At 42.6% G+C, this 21,851-nt stretch overlaps 1 protein-coding gene across 3 annotated transcripts in view; it reads right to left on the bottom strand.

Annotated features, from left to right (window-relative positions):
- Window positions 1-12,426: 12,426 nt before the first annotated feature.
- Window positions 12,427-21,851, bottom strand: part of COL1A2 (collagen type I alpha 2 chain) — a 48,021-nt gene continuing 38,596 nt past the window's right edge. For 2 of the 3 annotated variants that reach the window (XM_019533367.1, XM_019533381.1), the window contains 10 exons: window positions 21,102-21,155; window positions 20,887-20,994; window positions 20,646-20,699; window positions 20,166-20,273; window positions 18,513-18,566; window positions 18,265-18,372; window positions 15,573-15,819; window positions 14,610-14,800; window positions 14,198-14,440; window positions 12,427-13,365 (listed from right to left, as the gene is read on the bottom strand). In XM_019533367.1, the coding sequence (XP_019388912.1) occupies window positions 13,219-13,365; window positions 14,198-14,440; window positions 14,610-14,800; window positions 15,573-15,819; window positions 18,265-18,372; window positions 18,513-18,566; window positions 20,166-20,273; window positions 20,646-20,699; window positions 20,887-20,994; window positions 21,102-21,155 (1,314 nt within the window). In that variant the 3' untranslated portion in view covers window positions 12,427-13,218. The remainder of the gene's footprint in view (window positions 13,366-14,197; window positions 14,441-14,609; window positions 14,801-15,572; window positions 15,820-18,264; window positions 18,373-18,512; window positions 18,567-20,165; window positions 20,274-20,645; window positions 20,700-20,886; window positions 20,995-21,101; window positions 21,156-21,851) is intronic. The other variant, XM_019533374.1, reaches the window with a different exon arrangement.

Here is a 21,851-nt window from a genome sequence, read left to right as displayed (position 1 = left end):
AGCCATCAAGAGCCACATGACAGGCACCCAGGGTCAGATAAATATTAATTTTCTAATTTTTGTAGGGGCCCTGCAGGCTGGATAGGACAGCCTATCGGGCCGCATCCGGCCCACATTTTGCCCACCCCAATCTATTGCATGACTCCAAATTTTCATTGGTTGCCTTAGAGAAAAATGCTGTAAAGATGAATACCATGAAAGTTACTGGGTTCTGTAGAAGTGACCAAAACCCTTTCAGATTGCACCTTCACATCTAAAATGAGCTGTATTTAGCTCAGGAATTTTGTGGAGGGATGGAAAATGGGAGAAAAATGTAGAGGTCTACCAGTCTGGAGGCCTGCACAGATCTGTGATCCATAGATGACCTCGGTGATGAGTGATGGTTATGTAAGCGTAGGTTTGCTATATCAATGCGTATTGTTACTTATCTATTATTAGTTATTATTTACTTATTACATACTCTAACAGACTGGGATGGGGTTCATAATGAGCTCTTTGCCAGTTCGGGGTTCTTCCAAGAAAAACAGCCATTTCAGCTGGCTTTGAGCCCCTTTGTGCAACCTGGAGGGTCAGGGCAAGTCTTTGATCCACCAAAATTAGTAATGAAATGCTAGGTTTTAGTTAGCCTGCCTGTGGAATCTTACATCAGGGATTATTAGACTCTATAGAAGGATTTATAAAAGCTACAAAAAGGTTATCAGGAGGACTTATTGAAAGTATTGAAGAGCCATAAAACATACCTAGTATCTGAACTGCTTGCAGAGCAAATATCCAGTTAAATTGTTCCCAGTTACATGTGGGTATCAAGAAGCAATGCTAATGCTGCCACCCCCTGGTGGAGAGGAGAATTTTTTTAAGTGTCAATTTTTAACTGAGCTGTTGTCACAAAAAAAGCCTAGCCAGAGACATGGAAATATTCAGAAATTCAAGAGCAAGTCAGGGCAGAATATATGTTTTTTCACAGCAAATGAGATCTGCGTGATTCATCAGAATGAGAAGGTGGTGGCTTTAGATGCATGGGAGTTGGTTCAAATCTAGAACTCTGTGTCTAATAAAAATAAAAATAAAATAAAAACTACTGGTTCCCATCATTCTAGTTGGAATACAAAGAAGATAATTGCATTGTTCTCTGCTTCAGAATACTGATTGCCATGTCTACTGACTACTTATGTAACAAGGCTCTTTAATGTTAAGAGCCTGTATATTAGCTAAGCATATAACTACCTATAGCATGCTGAACAACAAGCTAAGAAATGCACATCAGTAAGCACCTGATATGGAAGGGACTTATCCAAACCAGGTGATATTGCCTCTTGTTGTGGGGTTTACAAACGCTGAGAATTGGAAGCAAATTAAATGCTTAGCTTTATCTCTGGTGAATCTGCATTTTGCCACCACAATGCTTTTTTATTTTGGAGGCAGATTGGAGAGGCTGCAAGCTGGGTAGGCCACTCTTTCCTTTCAGAGTGGATCTGGCGATCTATTGTAGACTTGGTATTTGGGGTAGTTTTGTTGACAAGCAGCTCAGATTGGAGAGATCCATTTAGCAGCTATAACTGTGAATATGACAATCAATTGAATCAAGTGAATCAGAACCTGCACTTTTGGATCTCCAAGGTGAACGCAAGAGGTCACAAAACTCTGTCACAAAACTTTCTAAAGAAAAACTCAGTCAGCAACAGTTTAGAGCTTTATCAAAAATGTTCCGATCATTCCTTTTCACCTGGAGTCTTTTGCTCAATATGTCTTAAGTCCTTAGGGTGGGGGAAATCTTGGTCTTATTTCATTGTAGTTGTGGCTGTGAGCCATCGATGTGCCATAGACATGAAAGAGGCATATGTAGGCTCATAATGTGTCAAATGAGGTATTTTCAACAGATATAGGGATTTATCTAGATTTTTGAATATCCATGTTTGAGAAAGATGACTTAAAAGTGGACAGAGTACAGAGGATGTCACCTTAAGATCATCAGGGGACTGCATAGCTTACCTTACAAGAGAGGACTTAGGACTCCTCTGTCCAATGAAAGTGGCTAGCAGGGCTGCTGTCTATAAATGCATCAGAAGGGTACACAGTGAAAATCCAACTTCTCAACTCTAAAAGAACTGATTCTGCACTGCAAAGTCATCAACTAGTTGATCCTGATTTACAAAGTCATATCATTATTCCCCTTGGGAAAGAGAAATGCATGAGATGCAAAGTACTACACAGTACTACAAAGTACTACACATGGTTCATTGTGGAGCTTCTGCTAAATTGTCCTTTGTAGAAGGTGAGGTTCATATCCATAGCTGTAATAGTATGAGGTTGTAGCAGAAACGGGAAAAACATACTATGAAAGAAAAAAGGTAGAACACAGAATCATAGACACAACTTCTCACCACAGAGCCCCCTTGTCTTGTCTTATTTATGAAAAAAAAAATGACTAAAGTTTTTTTTCAGTTTGGTTCCCACTTGGGATCCTATGGAAGACGCAGGTAGGCTCTCTTTAACCCCAGGTAAATCAAAATAAAAGCCAAATCCCAGGTGAGAATTTCTGCAAACTGGCAACATCCTCTCCTGTGGACTACTTAAGGCAGGTTTCCAAGCTTCCTTATAGTCCCTGAGCAGGCCCTAGCATGAAGTTCCTCCTAGCCTCACTAGGCAGGTGTATTATGAATCACTTTCTGGTTTACATAAGAACAAAGGAAATGCTATACTGGGTCAGACCAATGGTCCATCTAGCCCAGCATCTTTCTCTCAACAGTGGCAGAAGTGGGTGCTATATAGGGAGAGCAGTGAACCACATATCTCTAAAGGGATTTGTCCCCTATTCAGTACACCCACACCCAGGATTCTCTAGAGTGATCTGTCCCCTTCCTGGCACCCACTATTCATTGTTTTGCAGACTAAATTCCTTGGCAAGCATGTTATTGGTGTCACGTACTGTTTGCTTTTTCCTCCAGAACTGTCTGTATTAATAATGAGTAACCCACTTAGAAGTTATTTATGTAGAGCATGGTCCTCATGCTGCTGCCACAGATAAGCACTCTGTGCTATGAATGAGAGAGAAACAGCTTTCTGTAATACACTGGTAAAAACCGTAGGACATCCCACAAGAAATCAGTCCCAGCACATTGATCAGTACATCACCATTATGGACACCATTCCATGGGTTTGGCCTGAATAGGGCTTTACAGTGGGGCACTTCACCTGTGTTGTATTATCCCAAATTAAGCCAGCCCACTGTTAGGTCATTTGTGCAACAAAATTGTACCTTCTGAGTCATGACGATATTGAGAAGTACACCCCCTCAGGAGTGACCCTCACAGGAACTTAATACATTTGGCTGGGAGGGAATCACGAAGCCATCCAATTCTATTGCTAGGTCAGTCTGGAAAATGGCAGGAAAGAGAGAAAACCAACCCCTTAGCAGCGCCTCTTGCTTCAATTCCTTTCTTACTGGGCTTAAATGAAAACACTTTCTCCAGCTGGGTAGATACCACCTGGCTATCACTGAAGGGGGTTAACCCCTTCCCTGCCTGCTCTTGCTTGAGATATATATACTTTATCACACAACAATGCAGCTTATCTGAGGCTAAAAGACTATCTGGTCTGGTTTCTGCAGACCTTGTTCCAAGCATGTAAACAGAAGGCAGGGTAGATGTTCACTTTATAGATTAACCAAAGTATGTGTGTGTATATCACAAGCTTTCATGTGCTGAAGATCACTTTATCAGATATTATGAAAAGACATACAGAAAGAGTATTAGACGGGGTGGGCAAAATGTGGACCGCAGGTCGGATGCAGCCCACCAGGCCATTCTATCCAGCTTGCAGGCCTCATAAAAGATTTAGTACATTAATATTTATCTGTCCCTGACTGCCTGTCATGTGGCTCCTGATGGCTTGCCAAAACTCAGTAAGCGGCCCTCCGCCCAAAATAATTGCCCACCCCTGGTATAAGAGAAGAAGGAAAGAGGGAAGGGAAAGGGGCCAGTGCTGGAAGAAACAAGCAAACAACCTGTAAACATATAGGAACAAAAGTGTCACAAAAGCAGATAATGGGATACCTAATCTAGGTTATGGGAAAAAAATCCATAGTCCCTGTTTAAATCATACCAAATACAATCCAGTCTGTGGATGATTTCTTGTTTTGCAATTTCCGGATGAAATTGTTTTTTAAAAGTTTGCTGTCTGAGACCACTCATCCTTCGGACGGTGATGGATTGTCCAAAGAAGTTAATGTGTTTTGCCACAGGATTGTGTCTCTCTCTGCAGCTCACATCAGAGCAGTGTTTGTTCATTATGTCACACACAGATTGCTCAGTGTGTCCAATGTAGACAGCAAAGGGACAGTGTAAGCAGGCAATGAAGTATATGACATCGGTGGAGTTGCAAGTGAATGAACCCCAGATGTTATGCAGAGCCAGCTTCCCCATTCCATTTCTCCCCTTTCCACCTCTTTAGGTCAGTAGCAATTTGGCTGAGCACATATGGTTCAACAGCTCTTCTGAAAATGTCAGTTAAACACTAATCTGCTATCTGAGACTATTGCATTTCCCCTTGAAAACTCAGGAAATTTGAGTATTAAATAAGCAGCTTTGCTGAAAAATCCCCTCACTGGCCAACCATAGCTTGAACCCTGCTTGGACTGAGCTGCAATGTAATTACATTTTACAGCCTCAACATACTGGTACCTCTCAAATTCCAGCATTGGCATTATGCTCTTTCAGGTTCATCAGGTCTCTCAGTTCTGTCATCAGTTGGCTGGAGATGTGGAGGAAGGAGGAGAGAGTTGAGAATTCATCCTTCCCAAGAAACTACTATTTTTTAAACTGAGGTTTATTTTATCCTCAGGAGTCAGAGAGAAACTCAGTCTGTGCTGAGACTGCATCCTTACCCATAGGGCACAATTTTAAGCAAGCAGCTAGAATCATGTACATGTAACACCTCCAAACCAAGTATGTTCTCTGCCACAATTGACAAACTAAAGGTATCATAAGGGCCCTAGGGACAAGAAATTGAGACAGTCCGAACAACAGAGAGGGAGTTTAAATAGTTTTGGGGACAAAAACCATCCCCCATGTTTGTTTCTTCAGTAACTGTATGTAGGATATGCAGATGAGATGGTAGTGCCAAAAGGTTTTATCAGCAGGCCTTTTATTTAATTTATTGTATTGTATTTACTACTGGAGAGCATCCCAGGCTGATTAAGTGACAGTTTGATGTGTTCTAGCATCCAACCAGTAGAGGGAGCATCGAGATAAGAAGAAAAAGGAAGAAGACTAGGAGGAAGAGGAAACTAGACATGGTTAAAGAAGTAAATTTGTCTGTAAAGTTTAAGTTTCTTTCCAGCTCTGAGTGTTTTTGGAACTGTTTAGATCAGAAGAACCTTCTTTCCACATTTCTTTTCTCAAGGGAATATTTGGGCTTGCTGCAGCATGAGATGAAATAGCCTTTCAGTTTGTCTTTCTTTTGGCAGGGTAGTGGGAGGGTTTGCGGTCACCCTGGCCTATATAAAAGTACTGGTTTACATAAGCCTTTGCAGAACATATGGATGTTTTGCAAAATGCATCTCCTCTCTTCAGCTTTTTCTCATGGAGCACTGTGGAAAAGAAGATATAACCCTTCTATGTCTCGTTCTCTACTTTTTGGTGGCTCCAGAGCCTCACTTTGTTTGACTAAGCAGTGCTTTCCTAATCTTGGACTGTATTATTGTCCTCCTTCATTCAAGCTATTCTTGAATGCAGCTTAGCTTCCCTCCAGTGGTCCTTAAATGTCTCTTGCCAGCCCCATGGTACCAGACCTTCCCTAGCCTAGCCACGGCTCTGAATTCCATCTACTCTAACTCTTTGCAGCCTACACATAGTCATGACACCTCCACAATGCAGCCTTTGTGCAGCTACCCACTACAGCCTACCACTATGCCTCATTCTCATGGCAACTTCATCCCTCCCATATCCCAGGTTTCTGCTTTAGCTCTGTCCAGACCCTCTCCCCTAGTATAGTCCTAGTCCACATACCTGGCTGTAGCAAGGAGTTCAAAATCTAAGGGAGTTAAAGTTCCCAAGATTTTCCTAATGCTTTTTTTACATCACCATATCATGAAATAGAATTTCCTACCAACTTGATATGACACTTTTGTAACAGTCCCTATCAGCAAGGAATGCAAAGCTTTTCAAAGGATATGCTAGGGAACTGGGCTAGCACAGGGGTGTCCAACCTTTTTGAATGTGGGGCCGGAGCACGAACTTTTTATCATCCAGTGGGCTGGCAAGCCATATTCAAAGACCTCACAGGAAATGGTATCACATCAGGAAGTGATATCACGTGACCTTTGACACCAATGAAGTTGCAGGAAGTGACAATGAAATGGGTCTAACCAGTTCAAAACTCTTCCTCTATAGCATCCACTCGACCTGGAGGGAGGTGGGCAGTGGAGTCCCCCAGGGCTTGGTCCTCAGGCCCACACTATTCAATTTCTTTATCAGCGATTTGGACGAGGGGGTGAAAAGCACCCTGTTCAGATTTGCTGATGATACCTAGATTTGGGGCGAGGTGGGCACGCTAGAAGGGAGGGACAGAATACAGCTGGACCTGGACAGGTTACAGGGGTGGGCGTATGAGAATAGGATGGGATTCAATACTGACAAGTGCAGGGTGCTGCACTTCGGCAGGAAGAACCAGCAGCATACCTACAGGCTGGGGAACTCCTTTCTTGAAAGCATGAAGGGATCTTGGAGTCATTATTGATTCTCAAATGAACATGTGCTGCCAATGTGAGGATGTGGTCAGTAAGGTTAACCACACCTTGTCATGCAGCGAAATGGCATTTATAAAAAGGTAATGCATATGTTTTTTAGCAAGCCAACTGACAAGGGGTTTTTAAGGCTATAAAGAAAAGTCCTGGGCCGGAGCCTCACCCCAGGCAACATGCCGGCCGCGCCCACCAGGACCAGCCCAGCCTGCACCGAGCATCAACACGGAGCTCCGTGACCGAGAGAGATGGGACTGGCACTGGTAACGGGGCCCAGCGGAGTGAGCCAGATCAGCGGCAGGTGGAAGTGGGGACAAGTACAGACGGGTCCTTCCCCTGGAGAAGCGGTGCTTAGCTCACTTTTCTGTGCTTGGGAGCTGAGTAGGGTCCAGCGTAGCCGGGCTGGTGGAGCAGGGGGGGATGGGAGAGCCTGCGTGTGACCCACAGGCGCTCACCTCAGAGAAGCTCTGCACTCGGCACTGTGCATGGCTCGTCCACAGAAAAGTGCTGGGCCAGAGCCACCCCCTGCCGACACCCGGCCAAGCCCACGAGGACCAGCCTGGCTGGCACCAGGCACCGACACGGAGCTCTGCGACCACAGGAGCTGGGACCAGGACTGGCACTGCCCGCAGGCCCCGGTGGGGCGAGATGAAGCAGTGATGGATGGAAGCGGGTCCTTCCACAGGAGAAGCACTGGTCAGTCCTGAGCGGCACATGGCTCCAACACCACTTTTCCTGGCCGGGCTCCTCTCATCAGCAGCAACATGTGGGAATTCAGCTTCAGCCGTGTGCTGCTTCAGATGGGACAGACCCGCCTGCGTTGGCACCAGCCAGCATAAGTGGCAACGGAGCCATGTGCTGCTCGGGACTGACCAGCGCAGGTAGGGGTGATGTGGAAATCATGACATGGCAGAAGCACTTTATTTGTCATGGCCATGGGAGAAGCAGCAAAGGCAGCTAGTTCTCAACAGCAGCAAGGCACAGGCTCTATTATATACCTGTGAGAAAAAGACACAGATCAGCCTCCCGCTTAATACACTCTTGGCAGTCTGACAAAAATTCACCTTGGAGTCTTGCTAGACTAAACGTGCTTTCTTCTGCTGTCTTTACTTATGCTCCTTATTATGACCTAACTTTATTTTGCTTGCTCCAGTATTTTTCCTCATCGGGGGAAAGTGCAGCTGAGCCCCTGCTACTTCAGCTGGGCTCATCCTGTCCCAAGAGACTCATGGCTACTCCTCTTCCCACATGCACCGCGTCAGCAGCGTCAAGCTGACACGGTGCGTGTGGGAAACTTGTCCCTTCCTCAGCCCTTCAGCAGCCATTAAGAACGTTCTATGCAAACGTTCTTAACCCTATGTCTATGCAAATATTTATGGAAGAACACCAAGGTGTTTGGGAGTTATATAGGATCCTTTGAAATTCACAGCCCTAAATACATAACATTTAAGCCCACCTATTAGCTAGCTTTGCTCACCTCTGTAAAACAGGAGAGAAGAGAAAGGAGCCAGTTAGCAGTAGCCCCTGCAGACTTTCTAAAGTCTGCTACTATGCTAAGAAGTTTACATGATCCTAGGGGTACTGGGTCATATAAAAATTATTTTATTCCCTTGATCACCTTTCAATCCAGCCTATACAGAAACCAATTGGCTTCTACTTCATGCAGCTGGGCTTGGAAGAACTTAAAACTTCAGGAAGGGAAAAATGCATGTTGAAAGAAAGAAGCACAATTGCAAAATTAAAATAAAACAAAACAACACACACACATAGATATACAGACTGCATGGGGCAGATGAAGTACCTGAAACATATCCATATTTTTCACACACACACACAGACTGCATGGGGCAGATGAAGTACCTGAAACTGCTTTCCATTAATTTTTCAAAATTGGTTGTAATGAGGTTGGCAGTGTGCCTATAATCAGTTCACTGAGATCATAACACCCAAGTAACCATTTCCCCAAGCATTCCATAGGTGGTCACTTTTATAGAGGAATGGAAACTGCAATTCCAGGTGACCCTGGGCTGGTTGAGGACCCCCATCACATTCTGGGTGTGTTTTATAGTTATCTAGTAAAGATTAGGAGCCCTGAAAACAAACCGTTGCATAGGGTGCCCAAAAAGTAACCTTCAGTTTCGAAAACTGGATGCTCCCTCTCAACCAGCTCTTGAAATGCAAGAATGAGATGAGATTCTGTTTGTCCAGGAAGGGTGTTGGTCTGCCTCATGCTCTAGACTGAGATCTGTTTCTGGACTGCATGGTGTTCAGAGCAGTGGTTCTCAACCTTTCTTGTACCAGGACCCATTGGTAAACATTGATGGCCAGTACTTACCCAGTGAATAGTTTAAGTAGAAAACAGGCCCCTGGTCCTGCTGGTGCCTCTCACTCCCAACTGACAGCCTGCCCAGCCCTGCCGGTGCCCCTTACTCCCAACCCACTGTCCCCTGACCCCAGCCCCCCCAGTGTGGGGCATGGGAGGGCACTGCCCCTCCAGTTTTGTACACCCACAGTGGGCATAGCAGGGCTGCAGCCTGCCTGGCCCAGCACAAACAGGAGCCGCCTTTGCAACCCAGCGGCTGGGACTTGGTGCAGGAGAGCAGAGCCAGGTGGCTAGATTCATTGCTGCTGCTGCCAGCCGTGCCACCAGCAGCACAAGGAGCAACGAGAGAGGGAGCCGTGTTGCCTTCACTTTCTCCAGTGCCAGCTGCTTGGGCATCAGGCCAGGCCACTATGGCCTGGCTGCTCCTCCCCTCAAGCCAGAACTTCACCTTGGAGAGATGAGGTGGCAGGTAGTGTCACCTGTGCCCCCTGACACATCACCTATGCCCTCCTCTCCTCCTCATCCTGTAGACTTACTTGCAGGGACCTGTGGGAGCTGCTGTTCATGCCCCCTGCCTGCTTGCCCTCCTCCCGCAACCAAGCAGCTCCTTGCAGGCTGAAACTCTGCCACCATGCAAGGGGAAGCCCACCATTTCCCACATTTTTCTCCTTTCAAGGATAATCCATTTTTAGTTTGTTGATCCATTTTTTAAAGTTGGTTTGCAACCCTTTCATATATTCTTGTGACCCACTTTTGCATCATGACCCACAAGGTAAGAAACACCGATTCAGAGAACACTCTTCCCCCTGGGATTATGCTTAGACATAGAAAGTAAAGGTTTCTGCAAGCTTCAGGGATATCTTTTAACAAAGCCTGTCTCACCATTTCTTTGGCCATCTCTCAGGGATATCTTCATAACTCCCCATTTGGCATCTTCCGTTTTTAATCCTATACGTTCAGAAATTCTACTATAGGCACAAGTATAACCACTTCAGCTAGTTCAAGAAAATGCTCTCACCGCCTGGTATCAAAATAATAAAGACCTCAAAAATAAAACTTTTTTCTGGTTTTCCTCTACATTTTCGCATTATTGACCTGGATAGCAAACATCTTGGTGATAGGGCTATGGCTTTTTCTGCATCTTTTATATGAAGATACTGTTATTACCTAACAAAGTATCCTCTTCATTCTCCAATTCCTGCGCAAACTGCTTATTTGAAAGGTTTCTTTGACTTGTGCATATATATTCAAAAAAGACATATTCCTTACCAATAGCAGATTCAGCACCCTTTTGAAAGTGATGCCCCTTTGGAGCCATGATGTTCTTTAAATACTAGCAATGAATCCTCTCTGTTGCCTTTGGGAATTGTGATGAGGATCCCTGTGATCTCTCTTTCTACCTTGTACACTAGTGGTTCTCAGCCTTTTTAGATTTAAGGCACCCTTAATTAGACTGCAGCACCCTAGTTGAGAATCAGTGCTGTACATGATGGGTGCATCTACAAGGGCATAGCAATGCGAAGCAATAAAAATCAGGCACAGATCACATTGGAGTTTATTACTTCCAGGTGCATCTGGGACCACAGAACATCGAGCCAGGTCAGAGCAGACCTGGCTGGTGGGGGACCCCCAGGAGTCAGCCTGCCAGCCCAGGGCTGCTCCGACCTAGTTCAGCATGCTGTGGAGGGGCTAACTGAAGCACCTTTGTTCCCCACCCAGCCGGGTCAGTGTCTATACATGTGTTGCAGCTTACAAAGAAACGCCACAGCAGGTTAGTACTTGTATTTATAACTATTAATGCTAGTAATGTTGTATTTATAAGCACTAATTTGTAAGTACATAAGTACTTGTATTTATAAGTACTAATCTGCTGCAGAGTTTGTTTTTGGTGGTCTAACAGGGTTGCATGTGATGCCGAGACATTTACTGCAGACTTAGTTAGATAACTCTGCAGTAAAACTGAGTAGAAGCATCCTAAATCAGGCAGAATTTGGTCCTAAATCATCTCATTTCCACAAGAAGGAAACCAATCAACATTACCTACATTCATAAACCAGGAGGTAGCAATAATGCTAAATTGTCATTGGATTTTACAAAGCAGATATTGGAAGAGAGAGGGGGGGGTAGTCAACCTTATTAATAAGATATTTTTCCAGGGTCTTTATATACTCTAAACAAATGTCCCATTGCAATAAAAAGCTGAGATGACCAAAAGAACAACAGAAAGATATAGCAAAGGAAAAAGGTCAGCTGAGAGGTCAGCTCAAAGGAAAAAAAATATGGGCAACTTCCTCACTGGTAGACTAATTGCTAGGAAGAAAAGAAAACAACACAACATTATCTTGCATATCACACACCTGAAAAATAAGACATGCACCTTGTTTATAGGAAGGCAGAATGAAGGGAAAAAAAATAAGATTTTTGCAGCTACAGCTGCATAGAGCAGGGCAGAGGCTAATCTTCATCTCTTTTACTTCCCTTTTTTACTTACTCAAAAGCTGAAACGGAGAGAACACCCTGAAGACTGGTTTTGTGAGCTAAAGCAGAGAGAAGTGATCAGGAGCAGCTAGCAGACAGCAAAATTGCCCCTAGAAAGGTTAGTTTGATTGGTGGAACTTTAAGACCATTATAAAAGGAGAGATGCTTGTTAATTCCTGTGGAGTGAAGAACAAGCTATTAAATCAAACAGCTGACTCCCTTAGTTACCTGAATAGAGATGCCATTGCTCCTGCTCAGTACAGCAGGAATCAAATCAGGGTGCTTCTATTCCAGGGAGAAAACCAGCTTCCCTACTTAAAAGATGCACCCCAATTTTGAGGGGATGACTTTGGGGGAAAAATGTACATGTGGTGTACAAATAAATACAGTACTTGTGCATGTGTATATGAAAAGTTAAGGTAAATGAATTACATTATTTGGTGAGAATGTTATTAGGGATGGTGGATCATGCAAATTCACATTATGGAAGGTGAAGTAAAGGATCTGCTTTTTTCCTGCATCTATTTATGGTTCTGCTGCTGAAATTCCTATCCTTGTTTTCCTAATTAAAATTTAAGTACTAGTAAAGATATTCTGGATTATATCATATTTATAGTTTGTAGAAAGAGGGAATCGTTAGTTGATACAACCTACATGATACTATTATATTCCTGCACCATTGATCATGTTCGGGAATAATTTCATGTATTTAGTAAACAGGAAATTCAGGAAGACAAGATACACACTTAGATGTAGCCAGACGCATTTAACAGTACTGCTATAGCTTTCTATCTTTTAGATTTCATAAGCCAGGTAGTTAATATATATTCGGTGCAAAAAGAAATCTATTGATGCACTTAAGCAAGGAACTTTACTCATTCAATGGTTTCTTTTGGAACACTGGACATGCTTTATTTCAATTTTTCACAATTTATTTAAACATCTCACATATACAAAATAGGTACAATTTTTTTTTTTTTGAGAAACGATGCTTCCTTTTTACCCATTGTAGAGGATGAAGATGATGAGATTTAAGAGCACCAACACCTGATTTTGAAGGAGGAGGACAAAGATGGGGGGGAAATGATCCACGTGCTTAATCTCAGGGGTGAGATGGGACAGTAAGTTGAGACAGATTTCAGAGAAACAATACAACTTAATACAGAAAAGTGGTATTTCAAATGCTGCTAGCACCATCAAAGTTCAAGTATTGGAAAGATACTCTGTAATACTGAATTTAGCACCTCTGCAGGAATGGAACTGAAAGCACCGCAGGTCATATGTAGAAGTACCTAAGGATGTGGATCACACTTTGCCTAGTGTATGAGGTAGTTTAAACCTTTGGAAGTTGTGGTTTTAAACTTCCTCTGTGGAAGATATTCAAAGGCCACAAGTGGTGCAAACTTTCATGATTTTTTATTTTGGTTTTTTTTTTCTTACAAAGGCTGACATTTTCCACAACAAGGTGTTAAAATCTTGAAAGGTTTCCGAGTCCTTTTGGGGCTGTATTAAATTGCATTGCACAATGCTCCAATCAATCCTTCTTCTCTTTCGCCCAGAGTTTAAGCAAGTAGATGAACAGAAGAAATGGAAGGAGTCAGCTTTCAGTACAAAAAAAAAAAAAAGAAATGGCAAAGAGAGAATATTTTTGGGGGATTTTAAGTTAGTTTTAGTTCGTTCATTTGAAACAGACTGGGCCAATGTCCAAACCGAATTCTTGATCAGCGCCACCAATGTCCAAAGGTGCAATGTCAAGGATGGGCAAGCGAGATGGTTTATTTGTTCTATATTCAATGACTGTTTTGCCCCATGCGTTGTTCTTTCTCTGTAAGATAAGATGTAAGAGTTAAACTAGTTAAAATGCTGCTTATACTCCCACTGATTATTCTAGATTTGATCTGTTTATTTCTGAAATGTTATGCATGTCATTCTGCTGCTACTGTTTGCTATTCAAATACAGATGCCCAATCCAATTACTCAGACTGTTCGTATACATGAAAGGCAAAAAGTACATAAAATTCACACACACACACACACACACACACCTTTTATATCCCCTCTCCCCCCCATGCACATACTTTCTCTCTCCAAGGAACCCAAAAGTGAGTAAAAGCAGCAGAATCAATGTTCTACCTTAAATATATGTCATGGGTATCAAAGCCTCAAACAGAGGACACTACCAAAGTAACTGGTCACAAGTGAGGGAAGCTGAAGACCAGGATCTCTGTGTCCCACCTGAAACAGCTAGTATGAAGCTGTTTGGATGTGGTTAGACAGGGTATGAAGGAACAACAAATGTCAGAGTCAAGTCTGGTGGACCTGACTGATGAAAATGGACTGTTGATACTCCTTCAGCCTGCACCTGATTTTTATCTATGCTATTGCTTAGACAGCTACATGGAGATTGGGTCTGTGATACTAAGAATATTTTCAAACTTTTGGTTCCTTTGTACAGTGGAAGAGTGGTATTTCTGTTTCAGCCCTTGTGAACCCATGAAGAGGGCTGGGGATTTGACACCAAGTTATTTATCTTTAATATATGAAATTTAAAGTGACCAGCATTCCAAGGAGGAGGAGATTGATAATTTCATTCTATATTAAACATGCAATGGTGCCATTAAAGCAAACAAGGAATCCACGCTTTCAGTATTACTTACAGAGCAGCCATCTTTCAGAACACTGAAAGTGAATCTGCTGTTGCCTTCAGCTCGTAGTTCAACATCATTGGATCCCTGCAGTATTACAGACTTCTTAAGGTTGCCAGTTTCTTCATCCATGTATGCAATACTGTTCTTGCAGTGGTAGGTGATGTTCTGGGAGGCATGGTTGGCCAGCAGACGCATGAAGGCAAGTTGGGTAGCCATGTCCTTGGAAGTCACTCCTTCATCGTTATATTCAAACTACAAATAGTAGAAAAGAACTCCAATAAATGGGAGTTAAACTACAATCAATGAGATTGATTGTACAAAATACAGAATTGTCATGGTACTGTGGCAGGAATATTGTACACTCTTCACAGCACAAACAGGAAAGAAATTCACTTCAGTTTTCACTGTTCAAAACACTCACCTGGGTACCACCATTGATAATTTCACCAAACCACATGTGCTTCTTTTCCTTGGAGTTCTTGCTGACATACCAGTTCTTGGCAGGGATGTTTTCTGGATTAGCATGTATGCAAGTCTCGCCAGTGGAGAAGTCACAATACACTCTAATGGCATCCATAGTACAGCCCTGGTTGGGATCAATCCAGTAGAAACCTTTAATTGAAAGAAAAATGGTCAACAAAACAATTCTTTGAGTCTTACACTTTCATTCAGCTAGTATAATGATTACAGTATTCAACTGGCAACTAGACAACATGAGAAAAATCAGTACTTACAGATTAACCTTCAGAAGAAATAACTGTTACCCATTAGTCACGTAATCATTGGATAAATTTGGGTAACAATGTGGAGACTGCACCAGACAGGACACATCTACACATTGCCCTATGGCAACATAATGTGCTATGGCACTGCATGGTACACTACTGTGTGATCATCAGCTACACATGATCGCCAGCTATGTCACCATAATGGCACACTCCCCAGATACAGTGCACAGCTATAGCAATGTAACAGCAAAAATTTACCCACGCACCATGCGCGCAGCGCAATAACCACTTGTATTGCGCCATGCTTTAGTAGTTCCTTTTGGAAGTACTAAGGACCCATTGAACCAAAAGGAAGTACTGAAGCATGGCGACATGTAGACACGGCCACAGTGTGAATAGATAGATAAGTTCTTCAAGATCTTTTTGTCTAAATACTGTCATTAAAAAGACAGTCAGTATTGCATCACTGAAGAGTTTAATATCTACTGCCACTTCAGAGCATTAAAAGGTAAATTAATGTGCAAGGAGTTCTATAATCCACTAGACTTGAGTGGTACATGTGCCTTATGTGGCCCCTGGCACGGTTGTAAGTTTCACCCTCAACAGACAGTACAGCTGCTACCAAATAACGCCTAAAGAAATAAATATTAACTTACCACTGGTCCATTCTGGGTGGCTGAGTCTCAGGTCACGGCAGGTGCGAGCTGGGTTCTTTCTGGAGCCTTCTGGGGTCAGGAGGGTCTCAATTTGGTTGTTCAATGTTTTCAGAGTGGCATCAACTTCATAGTCCTTGGGTCTGAGAACAGGCTGATCGGCCCGGTAGTATTCAAGATCATAGCCAACTTCGTATCCACCACCATTTGCACCAGGGGGACCAGGGAGACCAGGTGGGCCAGGTGGACCCTAAAGATGTTCAAAGTCAGAAGGCAAAGCGCGTCCCATTATTAACTGTAGACATTTTGGGCACTATATGCATTCTGCCTCATTACTTACTCATATGAGTAGCCCTACTGAATTCACAATATTCTTAGCTCCAGTCTGAAGTAGCCAGTATGCGGCTGTTCTGTGATAGCAACTACTGTGTAGAGAACTGTAGAAGATGCAATGTTTAGGGCCACTATCTGTTTTATGTAAGTACCATATTTAACTTGACTAAAAAAAACCAAACACAAAAAACCACACAACACAAAAAAAACACAAGGTTTCCCCTCCCTCACCAATCAGCATGGGGGGGAAAAGCTCCTCTTCTTATATTTGTATAAAAGGAAACCTCATTACATACTTTGCCTATTGTTAAATTGCTGCTAAAAGCATCATGTGGTCAGTAATGGAAACAGACTACGAAGCTGATCAAATGTAGCCAACACTGAGCATAACTGTAAGACACATGGCCCATATGGGGCAAATATACCAAGGGGAATCTACCACAAGGATAGGTTAGTGTAATTTATCTGCATAAGAAATATGGTAGTGCCCATTGCATTAAGTCCCCTTCAGTGTTGTCTCTTTTTAAAGTCATGATGAGCCACTACACTGAATACATTTTGACTTCCTCTTCACTCCCACAGCTTTGCTGTGCCTTTTTTTTTTCCCCCCTCCTTTTCTTATTTCCAATGATTCCTGTGTCTTCATCAGCCTTAAATGCCTAGCAAACATCACCGAACAGGGCCCCAAACAGTTCACCCAGAATCCCTCTGTTCCCTGGTCTCTCAGCCTGTCACATATGGTGTGTGGCCCCATCCTTCATGAGGTAGAGCCCAGCCAGGCAGCCCTGTATCTCATTGACATACATTTTTGGAGGATCCCAGGACTCTAAGCAAGAGCACCTGGTTCCAGTCATGAGTGTGCGTGTGTGGGATGGGGGGTATTTAGGACACAGATCCTTTGGTAGGGGTGTGCACCATCTGGAGTACACACATATACTGAGCAGTGCTGAGCTGTGGGGTTACTATGGTTTGAATGCTGTCGACTCTTGGGGCCCAGCTCAATGAATTATATGGTAAATCATGAGCCTTTTGTCTCTGAACTATCATCATACATAGCTGGCTAGGAGCAAGCATGACTAGGGGGCATCTGAACACCAACACCTTTGGGCTTGTGGCCTGCACAATTTGGGGAGTATCTGAAGTCTCAGACTGATGGGTCTGGGAGGGAGAAGACTTGCCCAGTGGTAGAGCCACATAGACTTGAATGATTGAGCTCAACCTCATTTGCTTTGAAATTCAGAACTAAAAAAAAAAAGTAGATACAAAAGTGTTGCTTACAAGTGTGTTCATGGCATACCCATCTTAAAAACTTACAGAAGTTTCAAAAAAAAGGTAAAAATCAGTTCTGGATAAACTAAGTATATGGATACCCATAGTAATTTGCCTATATGCATATTACTACAGGCATGCTTATTTCAAAGTCAGTATTTTTATATTTGCCCCTCACTTGTGTGTTCAGGGTCTGACAGTAAGGGGTGGGGGGAGGGGGGGAAAGAGGCTATAGGGGGAAAAAGTTGGGGAGGCAGAAGGCAAGTAGGTCACCTGACCCCTACCCCTCAGATCTAAATTTTTCCTGCTGTAGCTGTGGGAAGGGGGCAAATACAAGGCAAACCTCCAATAATTAGATTTTATTCCTGGAAAATGATAATGAATTTCTATGTAGAATTGGATTATACAGTTAAGGTCATCTCATATTCAAGTAAATACAATATTTGCTGACCACAAGCAGTAAGGATTCTGCAATTAGGCCCAAGTCAGGTATTCTTACTTAAAAACAATTTAAATACACAGCTACATGAGCCTCATTTCAGATCCATGTTTCATTTACATGAACATTTAAATGTTTGAATAGTGCATCAGAAATGTAAGCAACGCCACCAGGAGCAGATGCTATGCTATATGACCAGATTATGAAACACTACTACTACTACTGCTACTTCTGTTGTTATCTTACATCAACAGAGCTTTGCAACTGAAGAAAAAAAACCCCTAATGAGCCATATTTTGCAGCAGGGGAAACTGAAATGTGAAACAGTTAAAATACTTGCCCAAGAGCACAAAGTATGTTACAGACAAAAGTAAATTTAGGACCCAGCTCTCCTTACACCTTGTTCTAAACCCTATTTTCTACATGCCCATATGAGACAGTATTGCTTCTTAAGTAATTACCTGTAATGCCAGATGGTAACAAAGATTAATGTTTTAGTGGAAAAAAAATAGAATATAAAAACATTAAAAACGTGGGAATCTTCTATTGCTTCTTTTTAAAAGAAAGTAAACTTCAAACCAAACCCAAAGCATGGAGTGCCTAAGGTCACTGCTTGTAGCTTTGGTTTGTTTTAGTGAAAAAAGTTACACCTACCGCAGGACCTTGGCTACCCTGAGAACCACGCACACCAGCAGGTCCAATAGGGCCAGGGAGTCCATTGCGACCATCTTTGCCAGCAGGACCAGAAGGACCGGAAGGACCCTAAACAAGAACAATCACCACTTAATGAAACTGCCCAACAAGAAATAGGAATATACTTAAAAAATTACAAGTAGAAGGAAACATTAGTGGACCTTTCCATTTTCTGAATGATCACAGAGGATTCATTAAAAGTCACGTACCCTTGGGCCAGCAGGGCCAGTAGAACCTGGAGGACCTTGATCTCCATGTTGGCCCTGTTGGAAACAGAAAAATCATGCAATAATAGAAAGCAAAAACAAAAAACTGGTGACAACCGTATGAATCATTCAAGTAAAGATTTGTAGTTAGCAAAGCTTCTAGCCTGGCACCCTCAGCATGGCTATTCTGTGTTAATGACATATAGATGTGTCCCAGGTTAATACACAGCCATAAACTCCGGAGCTTATTGCTCTGGAGTTTATTGCTGCCAGGAATCTCCCAGGTGCACTGTTTACATGGTGGTTCAGCTTGCCAGCCCAGGGCTGCTGCAACCAGGGTCAGTGTGCTGCAGAGGGGCTGGCTGGGGCACAAGGGTGCTGCAGTGTGGAGCTAGCTGGGGGCAGTCCCTACCCTGAAGCACCCTTGTGCCTCAGTCAGCTATAATCAGAGTGTACATGTGTGCTACTGTGCCTGAAAACTCTGTAGCTGGGTAGTACTTGTATTTACAAGTACTACCCAGCTGCAGAATTTATTAGTTTCCTGCGTCCTAATAGGGGCCCATATTTAGACAGTGGCCACGTCTACACAAGATGCCGACTGAGCAGTAGCCCACAACTACTGCACAGTAGTGTCACAGGCCAACAACAGTGACAATGCTACTGTGCAATAATATTAGGCTACTGTTCAGTAGTGTCATGAAATAGACTTTCATTGGCGATACTGTGCAGTAACTCGGGTTACTGCACAGTCATTTAGTACTTGTTTATACAGTAACGACTGTGCACTCAGCATCTCATGTAGATGCAGCCACTGAGACATTTACTGTGGAACTAATTAGTCAGCTCTGCAGTAAGTCTTTCATGTAGATGTACCCCACCCCCACCCCCGTGTCGTGTCATTAATGAATTAGAATCAACTGCTTTCAAGAAAGAAGGGCAAGCAACAGGGCATAAGTCAGATGTAATCAAAAGACAAAAATCTTTGTCCTCTTCATACTCTGCAGGGTTTAATTAAAGGTTAGCATTTCCTAAAGGAAGTGCCATGTTTTAAAGAGAAAAAAAAAAATCTACAGAAAGACCTGTACTTGTCCATGATAAAGTGTTGCAAACCTCGTAAGAGAAATGGGAAAAATTATTGGCCAAATTATCCAAGAGAGGTAGTTAGCCATGGTAGTCTGAAGTGAGGCAGAAGGCAGGTCAGAGATGCATCTTACAGACTAAGTCAGACATTCATATGCTTTTCTGAGCCCAACTTCACAGCATCTGATCAAGTGGGAAGACATGCACAGAGCAATTTTCTTAACATGTCTGTATGTTTTGAACAAACAGAATGACATCTGCATGAGCAAATACATTAGTTACATATCTAGCTGATACACATCTGCAAATACTTGTGTACCTACACAGTCATGCTTCATTGTATACAAAATTTGTAGAAATAAATTTTAGAGGCCATTTAAAAATCTAACATCTGTTTGACATGTCAAGTGCAACAAAAGCTAAAGCATCTAGACTAAGAGGATCATGCAGACTTGGGAACATGCAAGGTGGAGTTAGTACTGCCAGCTGAGCTGTACATATTCATTTTCACCCATGGTGATTTTATTTATTCCCTTTTTTGTTCACAATTAAAACAAATTTGAAACATTTACTTACAGCAAGACCAGGCAGACCCTGCAGTCCATTGTGTCCCTTAAAGCCAGGCATACCTCTGTGTCCCTTATCACCTGTTTCTCCCTTCTCACCACGTGCACCTTGTGGGCCCTACAGAAGAAACACACATGTAAAGAGAGGAAAATAAAACAGAATGCTCTGAAACTTTGTGACATTACTTGTTAAACTGAAATTTAAGCTCAGAGAGTCTACTCAGTATGCATTCATCTCTTCTTGATAGATGCACATAGGGCTTGTTTAAAATGGAACTGAATCATGGGAGAGTTTAAATGGAAAAAAAATCAGTTTCATGGAAGGAGAATTCAGATCTTGATCCGAAAACTCCTACATACAGAAACATTAAGATCTATAATACTACCCTCCATGTCTTGTCTTGGGCAGAGGGCTGGGCCCTTCGTAATAAAGTCTGTGTCTTTTCTTTTTATTTCTACTTCTTCAGGGTACTTAAGAAATCATACGTACAGCAAGACCCCTTGCACCAAAAGCACCAGCAGGACCAGAAGGACCAACGGGACCCTGAAATAAAAACATAAAATACATGTGAGCTATTATGCATTATACCAATAAAAAAAAGTCCAATACCTACAATCTGGAAGCAATAGGTTTTTTCCAGGCTTTATTGAATAGCACTTGTTTTAAGTTACGTGAGAAATTAAGGTCTTAAAACAAAACAAAACAAAAAAAACCAAAACAAAAAACTCACAGGATCACCACGATTTCCAGGCTTTCCAACAGGACCAACTTGACCATGGGCGCCAGGAGCACCAACAGCACCAGCAGGTCCATTGTTCCCAGGAGCACCACGCTCACCCTAAAGATGAAAAAACATGACAGGCAAGAGATGATGTATCAGTATTAATTTCTTATGAAGATTTACAGATTTTTGCTCTAAGCAGGACAGTGGAGAGCAGGTATTACCTTGAAACCAGGAGCACCATCACGGCCTGGAGCACCATCATGGCCAGGATTGCCCTGTTAAAACAGCAGTTAGACATCAGAAACCCCTAATATTATCCAGAGCTGTGTGTCAAATTGCAGCTCCTTGTGAATAAGATTTATTGGGCATTAAGAGGCACAAGCACAGAATGACTCTTGAAAATAAATCCAACTCAGTGAACAGATTAATCGCTTCTCGGCCTCTTGAAGGCTCAGATCGAGCGAAAACATTTACTATATATGGTCAGTTTTGCTACTATCTGGATCAAACATACATACAAGTTATGTACCAGTTGCATTCTCACATGCCCTAAATCTATTAATATTCCGTAAGAAATGGGATGAGATTCATATATTCTAGATGCAGGGCCCAGATTAAAGTAGAAGAAATTAGTTTATTGTTGCCATCTTTTAAAATTAATTTTACATCGATGCAATACTGCTGTTCTCTTACTAGGAGTACCTGGGTAAAATGCAACTACTGCTTAGTTGAAAAAAAATGCTAGTGAAAAAAAAACCCACAAAAAACAAAACAGTGCAATGCTTATATATAAAAGTTCCAAAAATGGCAGTGACTTTCAAGTGTCAACTGGTGTTTAAAAGCTTAAAATGTCTTCCTTTGTGAACATTTGACTCCCTTCAACTGTCTCCCTGTTCCCTGGAGGCTAAACTAAGGAGACTTCTTGGGGTTGGGGGAGGGGGGAGTGGGAAAGAAATCTATGCTGCATGGGT

The sequence above is a fragment of the Crocodylus porosus genome, unplaced genomic scaffold (assembly GCF_001723895.1).
Source record: "Crocodylus porosus isolate Cpor-Errol unplaced genomic scaffold, CroPor_comp1, whole genome shotgun sequence".
Lineage (NCBI taxonomy): Eukaryota > Metazoa > Chordata > Crocodylia > Crocodylidae > Crocodylus > Crocodylus porosus.
This window is presented reverse-complemented; position numbering and strand designations above follow the sequence as displayed.